Below are 13,053 nucleotides of genomic sequence, written 5' to 3' on the forward strand. Positions count from 1 at the left end.
TTAAGGGTCCACCAGTCAAAACACTTTTTCATGTAATCAATTCAAGTTAGGAATATTGTTAGGCTATCCATCTTTTCTCCGCTCCATCGCCAACTCAGTGACGCTGTTGCTCAGTGCTTTTTTCACCTTACTTTCGCTCTTGTAATCTGATCCTAAATCAGCCTTATTATCACTGAAGTTACACACACAGCATTTAGCCTATGCGTTCATCTCGGATCCACTCAGGTATTGCACATAATGGTAAACAGACCCATGGTAATTTAATGGGACCCGACCTAGAGCCAAATGTGGACCCTAACCTTTATGGGTCTCGTGTCTTAGGGTCGGGGTAGACCCGTGAAGACCTCTATTGGAGACTAGCTAAATATAATCAACACTCTGCTGGAAGTATTTTAATCAACAACGTACACTTTGCAGTCAAAATATGGTTAAGGAAAAGATACTTGATTACTTGATTCTTCTTCTCTGGGACAGTGAAGAAGAATTGACACCATCACTCAGGAACTCATAAAACAGGCCTGGAGCCTGTGTTTGTAGAATACCTAGACTGGGTCTAGTTAAAGAAGGGAAAAATGTGTTTGAGATTATATATTGTAAACTGGATAAAGTTAAGCTTTACATCCAGACAGAGAAACATGGGGATGTAAATGATTACTGTGCTGTGATTTTCATTATGTTGTCTGCAAAGAAAAAATGATAGCCTATATTATAAGTGAAGCTCTCTTTGAACCTTAGATAAGCTTTTTATTTTGTATGTCACGTGTAAGCATTTGTTTAATAGCTTATTTTAAGTCTTCTTAGCACTTTAGATTTGCAGTCTTTTAAAAAACTGAATTTATAGAAGCTTAGTGACTCGTCTTTTGTATTGTTCTGGTGTGCATAATAAAAGACATACAGTATGTGTGTAAATAATAGCTTAATGTTTTATAATAACTTTGCCCCAGACTGCATACAGAGCTAAAGTCAAAATAATACATATAAAATACAATAATTATCAGGTCTTCCTCTTCAAATGGACCAAATTTAAACTGAATTAATATATGTGGTTGGCAGAATGTGGTCAGCTTTCAAACTGAAATTTCAGATTCCTGTATATATAATTTTAGTGAATATGACATTTCTTTCATCTCAAGCAGAACCCACCAGTGAGTTTTAAATGCTGTGATATTTGCACTTTTTTATTTTCTAAGGTGAAATGTTATGTCACTGAAATGACTGTGTATAGTTGTGTTTTTATGGATTTACATAGTATTAATAAAAAATCTTTGCTTAAAAGGAAGTAATGGCTGTTTGTGTCTCTGAAACTGAGTGTGCACCAGTGCAATGTAAGCACATTGGAGACTCACTGTTTTCCTGCTCAGTCGTCCCTCCTTCTTATCTGTGCCTGTGTGTTTCCTCCCTGGAGGTTTTAGATTTCTGGTTCTCTTCACAAACATGCTGCTTGTTCACCATCAAAATTCTCAATGTCTCTGCCACCATGTTTATGGGTTTATTTCCTCCTAATAATCTGTAATAATGCTAAGTGTTGTCTCACAAGAAGCTCGCCAAACAATCACCAGAAATGCTTCTTTTTTTAAACCCTCTTCCATGATTTTTATCTAAACTGCCAACCAGTTTCAGACATGCCAGGTCAAAGTGTGAAGTTGGCGTCAAACCAGACCCAGAGGTCTACTTTTAAAGAATAAGGTAGATCACAAGGCATCTATGCCACCAATATGAGCACAAAAGTAATATGTATACATAAAAACATTACACTGTACAGTGCTGCACTGTTCATTCAGTCCACATCACTGGTGCTAGTAGTTGCAGTGGTGTGTAGCTGTCTGCAGGTGGCACTCTTCTCAGTCTGCTCAGTGGCCTGTTTGTCTTCCAAAGATTAGAGTTTTGGTAAATGTTCTCTTTTGTTACGTTTGTTTGTAACATGTCACCTAACCTGAAATCCTGCATCATTGTTCTCTTTACATCAAGGGCCACAATGGAAATAAGCCTTTGTTGTATCATACATGGTTTTCTGTGATGTAATGTCATCTTCCTCATAACTGTAAATAAGATAAACTAAAACTAGAGCAACACAATAAAAGACATTTTATCTTAAGATAAGCATTAAATACTCAGAACTGCAATGAGTCAGTTTGGCTTTGTGTTCCCTCTTCAAAGACCCTACTTAATTGTCTTCTACCACCTTTTTATTGCCAAGGTGTAAGGTGGGAAACCTTCCAGTAAATCCTTTCTCTTTATGCATTTAAACATATTACTACAAATGGCTCCTATACACAGATTAAGCTTTGAAAAATTCTGTCTTGGCTTAATGTGTGTTCCCATCCCTGTCACTTCACTTACATGATAATGGCACATACTGTTCTGAGGCCCATCCCCTCTGCCCTATGCCCTTAGCAGGGCTGCTCTAATTACATGTCCATTCTTCACACACCAGCAGTGTGTCATGGGACTGTCTGTTTTAATGTAATGCACAGAAATGGACAAGGGAAATGGCAAATCAGCCAATAACAACAGCATGGTGATAAAAACTTCCATGTTGACTTTCAGTACAGTATGGTATGATTTGATTTTCTATGCCAAAATAGTTCAAGATTTTTATCATGATAAAGCTTTCTGTGTAACTGATACTCTTTTTTATACATCCTTAATTAAGATATGATTAAATATGATAAATAACATCTCAGATAATAATGGCTTCCTTGACTGCAGTGTTGCCCTGGAAACAGTATTACTCACAAAAAAATAAGAATACTAAAAAAATTTGACTAAATGACATAAAAACGTTTGTCAGACACGGACTAAATGTTGTGAAATGCATCCTAACACTTGTGTGTGCACACTGTGCTCCTCCTGATGCTCCTATAGTATAGCGGGGTCACATGACGTCTCCTGTGAGCAGCAGCAGCAGTTGTTTACGGGTACTGATGTATTTGCGGATGAACATCGTGTTGGCTGGCTGTCAAAAGAGCTAGCTCGGCAGGAGGGAAAGCAGCACAGGTAAGAGTGATAAATTCCTGTGAGTGTTGCCGCTGAGCAGGAATAGTTCCTGTTAAAACGGGACAATGTCTGCGTCTTCGCCGAAGACAGAGCTACCTGAATTTAGATAAAGCACTGGGACAAAAGGGAAGTCCCGTCTGTTTGGAGTCGCGGCAAGCTAACCGCAGACAGCCGAGATGCTACCGGAGGTACAGAGGGTCACATTCAAAATGAAAGCCAACATGTTGAATTTATCACCTTACTTTGTGTATTTTGTGACAGCGTTCGTACCTTTGAATTTTTTAAGGGAGGAGAGCGCAGACATTTTTCGTCTTGGTTGCCGTAGTAGGATTCAATGCCACAATGATACGCAGTGAGGGAGTAACGTTAACTTTAACTTAATGAAAGAATACGCTAATGTTAGCAATAATGTAGGCTAGCTAGTAACGCTAATGTTCATTCATTGTTAAAATTGTTGCAGGAAATTGGCCTGTTGTTATTAAGAGCGCATTTTGCCCTTTATTAGACTTATATTTGGCTATTTAAGAACAGCAAATACATATATATTTTCTCATTGTTTTGTCATTGCACGCCAGCTAACGTTAACCGAGTGACAGGGCTCTCTCTATGATTTGCCCCCTCCTTATGCCTCGTGTCTCGTAAAGCCCGTGTGTAATGTGACATACGTGGGCTTTGGTCAAAATTTGACTCGTTATATTCAGTAAAAAGCAGTAGGAGACAGACACAAAACTTACGCTAAGTTGCGACAATTTAATTGTGGCTTCATTTTGAAAGTCATAAGCGGAAGTTGGGTGTAGTGATATCATGTCGCTTGACACACCGGCAATTAAAACAAGAAAACACCGGCCCGGTGCTTTGTTGCGGTAAGATGATTTTTAATGATCGTGTTTTAATTTTTCGTAGCGCGCTTGGGTTTTCCAGTGTGACGTCACAACAGTGAATAGACTGCTCCCTACTGCACCATCATCAAAACTGAAATGAGATTATCCAAAACTGGTTGAGGTCATCAGAGCTATGGTCGCAGCAGGGAAGTCATCAGTACCCTTTATTCGTTGTAATGATTTATCCACCTGTTCGGCATAATATTGTGGTAAACGTGAGTCTGTGCCATTTGTAGAGGGGCGTGACATAAGATGCTTATTAGAATACGATTGGCCGTATCCACTTAATTACTTCACAAATACTGTGAATGTCAACTCTTACAATTTATCTTAGCTGAAATGTGTCACTGGCCGTTTTGATTCTTATCAGTGTCATTTTGTTTTTGAAAAAAGAATACCAAGGGTTAGATATGGATTTTAGCTTAATTTCAATTATCTCAGTCAAACAAACAAACAAACAGACAAAGTACAAAAACATACAAAATATGGCCACAAGGGACCATAGGTGGAAAACGTCCTGTTGTGGCCTATGTCACAGATTGTGAAAGAAGAAGGTAAATAATTCTCATTATCAGGAGCTTCCCGTCATGTTTATTTGACTGTAGCTCCCCCAGCACTGGGTCTGTCTCCTGTTACTCAATAAATTGAAAACAAAGCTCATGTGGCGAGCAGTCACACATGATAGTGAGCCTGCTGTCTTAGACAGAAGCATAGTATAAATACTCACACACACACACACACACACACACACACTCACACACTCAGTTGAGAATGATAAAGCTGCAGAAATGATCAGTGTAAATTGGGCTGCAGCTAATGATTATTTCCATCTCTGATTAATGTGCTGATTATTTTCTCCATTAACTGATTAATTGTTTGGTCTATAAATTGAAGGAAAATGGTAAAAAATGTCTGTCACAATTCCCAGCAGCTCATAAATATGTAATTCAAAAGCTTGTTTCTTATTTACCGAGTCCAGAACCCAGTGATACTCAGTTTCCAATGATAAAGGAAATAGAGCAAAGCAGAATCCTTACATTACAGAATCTGATACCGCAGAATGTTTGACATTTTTGCTTGATAAAAAACTTCAACAATTAACCGATTCTTTAAATAGCTGCAGATAAATTGACTGTTGGTTACTAACCGTTTGCTTCAGCACTAAATGTAAGATGAATTATTAGCTTTGAAATGATCTCAGCCAGCTAGCGCAGCAGCAAGCAAGCTGCTCGTACTGCTGGTTGGATTTCTCAGTTTATGTGAGAAGGAGACGTTGCTCAAAGGAGTCCAAAGACACAAGGCTCCTCCACAGTGTTGACCTTTTATTGCACTGGAAAATGATTTACTCTGTATTTACTCGTTGTTTGTCTCTTAGGGTTATTATAGGTACTTCCAAGCCTTTATTAGAAAATAGAGAAAACCTGATGGAGAGAGGAGGATGACATGTGGCAAAGAGTTTAGGCTAAACCCAGGACAATAAAATCATATACAGAGCATTGCAGATTTTTGTAGCCTCAAGGTAGCAACAGTGACTGATCCTGTAAGCATATTAGGGAATCTATCATGGTGACATGTCACATGGTTGCACCAGAGTTATAAAATCATAACAGTGTTGAATGTCAATCCTTTCAGCAATGTATTTCTAGCTGTAGTTGAGGTATCACAAGGTTTATCATACACCACACCTTTGTTACGTCTTCTTCGGGATTGTTCACACCACTTAACACATTTAGCTCCTAGCATGAATCGAGCTGTGCTCTGACTTGCAGGAGGATACTTCTTTGTGTCGATCTGTGTGTGGGAAAGTGTCTGTTGTTGAGTAATGACATTCGGGTTCACAGCAGTGTGGTTGTTTGACTCATTGATTGGTCTGTTATTGTCAGCAGGTGGTGTGGTGGTGAGTTTGTGCGTGTTGAACAGATGTCTAATGATTGAAGTGAAGCATGCACCCCTCATGTGCAGAGACCCAACAAACAAGCACCAGCTCTTTGCGAAAACTGACCCCTCCGTCCGATTTATAGTTATGTTACTGTCCTGTAAATTGTGCATTCCACACCTACATTGTCACGGCACGACCCCTGCTATTCTGACCTGCTCCTCTCTCATCTATATGCCACTTGTTCTCTCTCAGGCCGGCTTGGAGATAGGTTAGATCGTGTTCTGAAATGATGCCATTTCACTATTTTGTTCCATATAACATACAGTAATTTATTATGTGTCTACACAGTAAACATAAAATGGTTCAGCATTCTATCGTGATGTCTTGTTTTTGTGTGCGTGGTATGAGGCAGGAGGACCTCATGACTTCGCTCTTGCTATTGAAGTGACAGGATAAATGTTTTGCATGTGTCTTTTTAACTACCTGGGACTGCTGGTGTGTGACCAACAGGGATTTCCTGTCATATTTAAAGGGACAGTTCACCCCAAAAGCAATAATACACATTTTTTTCTCTTACCTGTAGTGCTCTTTATCAGTCTAGGTTGTTTTGGTGTGAGTTGCAGAGTATTGGAGATATCTGCCGTAGAGATGTCAGCCTTCTCTTGAATATAATCGAACTAGATGGCACTTTGCTTGTGGTGCTCAAAGCGCCAAAAAGATACATTTGCCAAACTCAACAGCAATGTGTCTTTATAGAAATCATGACCCAGTTACTCAAGATAATCCACAGACCTTATTGTGAGCAGTTTCACATAGGCACTATTTTCTTTCCTTCAATCTACACCCACCAACTGTGTCACCGTGCTTATGCTTGTGACAGCGTGAGATGTAAACATTATGGTGTTCTCCTTGGCTGAGCTTTACCATCAGCTAGCTCAGGTGATCTAGCAGTATTTAACTTAGATCCACCTTTCTTACTGCGCAGTTATACAACTGGCGAGTGGAGTCTGGTAGAAAGAAGAGAGCTCCTACATGAAACTGCTCACAAGGTCTGTGGATTATCTTGAGTAACCATGTCATGAGACATTGTTTGAGAGAAGGCAAACATCTTTATGGCCAATACCTCCAAAACTTGGCAACTCACACCAAAACGATCTGATTGATAAAGAGCAATACAGGTAAGAGGAGAGATATATACTTTAGATTCCGGGGTGAACTGTACGTTTAGGAATGGACGAACATTTTTGTAAGAATGTCCTTTTCTTTTCTTTTTTGTATCTCATTCCTGTTGGGTGTTTCTAAGAATGCAGATTCTGTCATATGACATGACTAAAGAGCTGAGCTTGGCTGTGTAGTTGATGATTAATGATGAGCACTGGCCCTGCTGAATCACCTTCGGCATCATGGGACATTAATGATGCATGATGTTATGTTTCTCCACCTTCCTACCTCTGCTGATAATGTTTCCACTTTCACCACCCTTTTTCTTATCTGTTCATCAAACCTCTCTTCTGTTTCCCTGCCTACTCTGCACTCATGTCATGACCTTTCTTTTACCAGTGTTTGACACATTAGAGATGAAAATACCAGCTGTAAGACACTCCTGACTCACCATTTAGCATTGACCTCCTCTTTACGTCACCATCAATAACTTGTTACGTCTGAATCTTTTGTACAGGTTGTTCCAGAGGTTGCCAGAAAGGGACAAGGTTCTGTAGTGTCCACAGCCAGTCCTCAGTTCCTGCTGGTTCAGCCCTGAGACAGCGGCACCATGGCCGACCATGAAGAATCGAAGAAGATGAACGGCAGTGCGGGCCACTCTCCCCATCTTTCAGAGCCACCCAAAGAAAGCATGCAGCTTAAGAAGGAGATCTCACTGCTCAATGGAGTCAGCCTGATCGTAGGAAACATGATCGGCTCTGGCATCTTCGTCTCCCCCAAGGGTGTGCTCATCTACAGTGCCTCTTACGGGCTGTCGCTAGTCATCTGGGTCATTGGGGGACTGTTCTCTGTGGTGGGGGCCCTCTGCTACGCTGAGCTGGGCACCACCATCACCAAATCAGGGGCGTCTTATGCATACATCCTGGAGTCATTCGGTGGTTTCATAGCATTCATTCGTCTGTGGACATCTTTATTGATTATTGAGCCCACCAGCCAAGCGGTCATAGCCATTACATTTGCAAACTACCTGGTGCAGCCACTCTTTCCAACATGTGAACCACCATATGCAGCAGCCAGGCTCATCGCTGCAGCGTGTATATGTAAGTAGATCTACTTTGTGTACGACTGCTGTTTACTCATGCCTGTCTAACTGTTCCTGCCGGAGTAGAAGCAACAGAACCTCTGTGAAATGTTCCTGTCTCCCCAGGCTTACTGACATTCATCAACTCTGCATATGTAAAGTGGGGGACCCGAGTGCAAGATATTTTCACCTATGCCAAGGTGGCTGCCCTCATTGTCATTATCATTACTGGCATTGTCAAACTGTGCCAGGGTGAGTAGGGTTGCTACCATACTTACCTTTTCACATTGTTCCTCTAGGCCATGATTTTCAAAAGTGCCAGGACAGCCCTACATTGTAGAAAGTTTGAAATCTTAGCAGTCATGGACAGAGGAATAAGGACTGATCATTTTGTACATAAATGCAAAAACATTTCACAGATTGTTCCTTTGATTGTTCTTTCTCTGTGTCTCTCTCTCTTTAGGTTACACAACCAACTTTGAAGCATCCTTTCAGGGATCGTCTACAGACCCTGGTGACATCGCGCTGGCACTCTACTCTGCTCTTTTCTCCTATTCTGGCTGGGACACCCTCAACTTTGTTACTGAGGAGATCAAAAACCCTGAAAGGTAACTTTTGCTTTTGTTTGCTTTTCAGTAGAGAGGCTGAACAGAGGCAAGTCAGAATACTTGAATCAACCTGGTAATGATCCAATGTCCTGTCGTTCCAGGAACCTGCCCCTGGCCATCGGCGTCTCTATGCCCATCGTCACTATCATCTACATCCTCACCAATGTGGCCTACTATGCTGTTCTGGATGTCAGTGCTATACTGGCCAGTGATGCAGTGGCAGTGGTGAGTAAACTAATTGACTGATGCATGTGCACAAGTTCAAACTGCATTTACTAAACCAGTTTCTGCATCTGCTTCAGACATTTGCAGATCATACTCTTGGTGTGATGAGCTGGACCATCCCTATTGCTGTGGCTCTGTCCTGCTATGGAGGCCTCAATGCCTCCATTATAGCTGCATCCAGGTAGAACACACACACACACACACACACACACACGACACACACCAATTGCAACTGCAAAAATCTGCACTGGTTATTTAAAAATTGTTTTTTTTTTTTTTTAAGCGTTATCCAACTTAATTCCCATCTGTTGTGTCCAGGTTGTTCTTTGTGGGCTCTCGTGAGGGTCACCTTCCAGACGCTCTGTCTATGATCCACATTCAGAGATTCACTCCGATCCCTGCTCTGATCTTCAATGTATGAAAATAGATCATTACTTGTACATTATTGAGGACAAGTACAGAGTACTTAAACTTAGTGGTAGTTTACTATAAAGTCTAGTCTCACTAGTTTACTAGTCTCCTTCACTGTATGTGTTGATTTGAAGTTGGAACTTCATATATGTTTTTAATTAACTTCTATGCCAAACACCTTCTCCATTAACAAGATTCTGGTGGTAATGGAAACTAGAAGTAGCTGTCAGTTCTTTGCCTGTTAATAAATATAAAAGTTACCCAACTTAGGCAGATAAAGTAGAGGTGATAATAATGTAATCTCTATCTATATCTCAGTGTATATTCAGTCACATCTGTTTTTGTTTTTACTTACTGTCTTCATTCTCTCTTTCCTCCTCTGTCCAGTGTATCATGTCTCTGATCTACCTGACAGTGGAAGACGTCTTCCAACTCATCAACTACTACAGCTTTAGCTACTGGTTCTTTATGGGTCTGTCCATCGCCGGCCAGATCTACCTCCGCTGGAAAGAGCCCGACAGACCCAGACCGCTCAAGGTGAGACCACTTAAACACACTTGTGTAAATCTTGCGCACCCGTCCATTTATTCCTCTTTTTTTCTGCCATTTATCCAGGTCTGGGTCATAGTTACAGTAGTCTGAGTAAATTCTGTGCTGAATAAATGTTATCAAGAATAGTCATATTTTAGCTTCCCTGTGTCACATAGAAATAAATATATTTCCTCCAGCAAACTCAAACAAATATTGCACACGTATCCTTCCAGATCCCTTTAAATATACCACTGAATTGATGAATTAATTTAATTATGATAGAACATGTAAAAAAATCAGTTATTTCTATGTTCATACTGGGTAAGATGATGATTGTGGATAAGCTCTGTATTGTAAACAGACAGAAAAAGCTCAATATTTGAACATCAAAGTGCCATTAAATTTAAATGAAAATATTGCAGTCATTTATAGTTTATAACAACTGCAAGATTTTTTTCTTTAGGTTTTTTTGTTGGTTTGTTTAACTGAATAGGGAAAAAATGATATTAAGAATTATTACATGTCATAAAAGCAAATTACACACAACAATACAAAGTTTTTTGTTGTGTTTACAGCTCACAGTCTGCCTCTTGATTTCTCTTTTTACAGTTGTCTTTATTGTACCCGGTGGTGTTCTGCCTATGTGCTGTTTTCTTGGTGGCAGTACCTCTCTACAGCGACATCATCAACTCCCTGATTGGCATCGCCATTGCACTGTCAGGCGTTCCTGTCTACTTCCTGGGTGTCCATTTACCAGAGTCCAAACGGCCGCCTATCATCACCAAGTTGCTGCGTGAGTTTACCACTAAACTAACACCCTTTGACAAAAGGCACACCTGTTATTTCTGCATCCACTTGTTACACTCTCTCAACAGCTGGATTCAGCAGGCTAACACGTTGTCGTCGTCTCTTACCGCAGGTTCTCTCACTCACCTCACCCAGTACACCTGCTACTGCGTACTGACAGAGATGGACAAGAGTGAATAGCATCCAATACACTTAAAAACTTGATCCAGCAGTCTCTGCATCCTCGCAGCTGACAGTCACCAGGGGAGCCAGACGAGGGATTCTTCAATGAAAAAAGAGATTTTATTGTACTGTTCACCGTGATGAAGCTCCCAGGCTCCACTGACTTGTTTACAACACCGATGATGCTGCCACAGACGCCACGTTCACTTGCAGATTTATCCTGAAACTCAAGGACATTCAAAACCTCCAGCCATAAGGATAGACAGTACTGTTATATGGCATATTGTGGACATGGCTACAGTTTAATTTCTTCAGCACATTATTTAATTATCTTTCTATATATAGATATATTAATATAAAAGATTTGCCTTGTTAGTTCCACAGGTATGTGTCTATACTGGTGCAGTGCCCGTTAAAAACGTGCAGACTGCTTGGCCTCTAGTATTGCTGCTTGCAGCCTTCTCGAGCGCCACTCATCCAAACTACTTCACATTCAACACTGAGCTTCCTTCCTGAGCAATAACCTGCCATGACATAGTTGCATCCCCTAGCAGTGCTAGAATATACGCATCATTTGGGTGCAAAAGCTCACACGAACATTTATGGCCTCAGTGAAGTCACAGCCCGGCTGTTCATTTCAAAAGTTACATGTGTTAATTGTAACAACTCTGTTCTCCTCGATCTCGTCTTCGTCTGTTTATGAATGTACTGGAGTGAGCGTCGGAGAACGAGCTGTATCCAGCATGCCTTTCAGAGGTGTAACAGTTAATAGGGGTCCACATTTCAGTACACTACACAGTGTGTACTTCTGGCAGTAGTAATGCACTACTCGTAGACGCGTAGATCTGAAGAGCTTGCACTCAGCACTGCACTTCCTGGGGTCCTCAGCAATGCAGCCACCATGTGTGAAGTCGACTGGATAAACGGTTGTCGGACAGCACAAGCTAGGACAGAGACATTTTTCTCTGAGAGAGAGTCAGAGACTCCCTTCGCTTTCACTAAAGGGGAACTTCACCCATTTTCAAAATTCATACGTTATTCCTACGGTCAAAGACAGTCCAAAAAAATTAGTAAACATGAACAACTCTCTATTCATTCATTCGTCACGGGGGTGCTGGAGCCTATCCCAGCTGACACTGGGCGAGGGGCGAGGTACACCCTGGTCAGGTCGCCAGACTATCCCAGGGCTGACACATAGAGACAGACAACCATTCACACGCACATTCATACCTACGGACAATTTAGAGTCACCAATTAACCTGCATGTCTTTGGACTGTGGGAGGAAGCCGATGTACCCGGAGAAAACCCACGCTGACACAGGGAAGAACATGCAAACTCCGCACAGAAGGGCTCTCTACCAATTCCAAAAACTAGAGTGCTAAAACTCAAATGTGTGATGTCATAGGGTATAAAGTCTGGAGCTGCTCCATAGACAGTGAACTGGTAAAGATGTCCTAGATGCCACTGAGATTATCCAGGGGTCTGTTGGGAGTATATGGGTACATTTTCTGTTTCAGCACTGAGATTACTACATGAGAATAAAGTTGTTGTTTATAGAACAGCTCCAGACTTTATGCTTGATGGCATCACAAGGTTGAGACTTGCTTCTCTGATGTCTGGCTTTCAGAGAGAGTAAATCATGTTAGCAAATATTGCTTAAACTTTCCATGGAAATATGTTGGAATTCATCATTTAGGTGGTGTTCCCCTTTAAATGCCTTCATAACAGTATGTGCCGAGAGATTTTACAGGTGTTGCAAATGACCACAGGGACCTTTATAATAGTACATTTTATTATATGGATTTAAACTATTTTAACTGAAAGATACTATGTGCAGTATGTGTGAATGTGCTAAATGTCACCTGAGAATTAAAAGACAAATCATGACTTATCTGTTTTACACTTCTGGAATGAAAAAGGGAAGATTTTGTTTGTCTGCTGCTATGTGAAGACTTTGAGACATCGTCCTAATGTTATTGCCTTTATGTACTTTTGGTGTTGTTGTCTGGTCGGTTGGTTTATTTTTGGCATTTTAAGTATTGTATGTTGAAATAAAGTATTAGGGTTTTTTCCATTTGGTGGCTGAGGTGGGTTAACTGTCTGCTGAATCCACTCTGTCCAGCAGTATAGGAAGCTGTCCTGTTCTTTGTTTGACTTAAATTGTGTGGCAAAAAAATCAATTTATATTAAATATAATTTCTAAATAACATGTCATTTGTATGGTGTTATAAGGTCAATATGCACAGGATTGAAGGCCATATTCACTTAACTGGTAAAATTACATTTAACTTTAAATGGCACCTCTTGGT

At 40.7% G+C, this 13,053-nt stretch overlaps 1 protein-coding gene across 2 annotated transcripts; it reads left to right on the forward strand.

The window, feature by feature from the left end:
- The first annotated feature begins 2,884 nt into the window (after nucleotides 1-2,884).
- slc7a6 (solute carrier family 7 member 6) lies at nucleotides 2,885-11,810 on the forward strand. 2 transcript variants are annotated; one of them, XM_033640405.2, is made up of 10 exons: nucleotides 2,885-2,997; nucleotides 7,436-8,018; nucleotides 8,126-8,251; nucleotides 8,463-8,607; nucleotides 8,709-8,832; nucleotides 8,910-9,013; nucleotides 9,151-9,247; nucleotides 9,631-9,780; nucleotides 10,384-10,567; nucleotides 10,694-11,810. In XM_033640405.2, the coding sequence occupies exons 2-10, from the start codon at nucleotides 7,529-7,531 to the stop codon at nucleotides 10,759-10,761; spliced, it is 1,488 nt and encodes a 495-aa protein (XP_033496296.2). In that variant the 5' UTR covers nucleotides 2,885-2,997; nucleotides 7,436-7,528; the 3' UTR covers nucleotides 10,762-11,810. The 2 variants fall into 2 exon arrangements, with proteins under 2 accessions (XP_033496296.2, XP_033496382.2); XM_033640491.2 differs by lacking the exon at nucleotides 2,885-2,997 and adding an exon at nucleotides 3,784-3,860.
- The last annotated feature ends 1,243 nt before the right edge of the window (nucleotides 11,811-13,053 follow it).

The sequence above is a fragment of the Epinephelus lanceolatus genome, chromosome 2 (assembly GCF_041903045.1).
Source record: "Epinephelus lanceolatus isolate andai-2023 chromosome 2, ASM4190304v1, whole genome shotgun sequence".
In the NCBI taxonomy this organism is placed as follows: domain Eukaryota; kingdom Metazoa; phylum Chordata; class Actinopteri; order Perciformes; family Serranidae; genus Epinephelus; species Epinephelus lanceolatus.

Coding starts and splice junctions, on each gene's coding strand:
- slc7a6 (XM_033640405.2), top strand. CDS start 7,529: ATGGCCGACCATGAAGAATCGAAGAAGATGAACGGCAGTGCGGGCCAC. Junction 9,014..9,150: donor TCCATTATAGCTGCATCCAG/GTAGAACACACA, acceptor TGTTGTGTCCAG/GTTGTTCTTTGTGGGCTCTC. Junction 9,781..10,383: donor ACAGACCCAGACCGCTCAAG/GTGAGACCACTT, acceptor CTCTTTTTACAG/TTGTCTTTATTGTACCCGGT.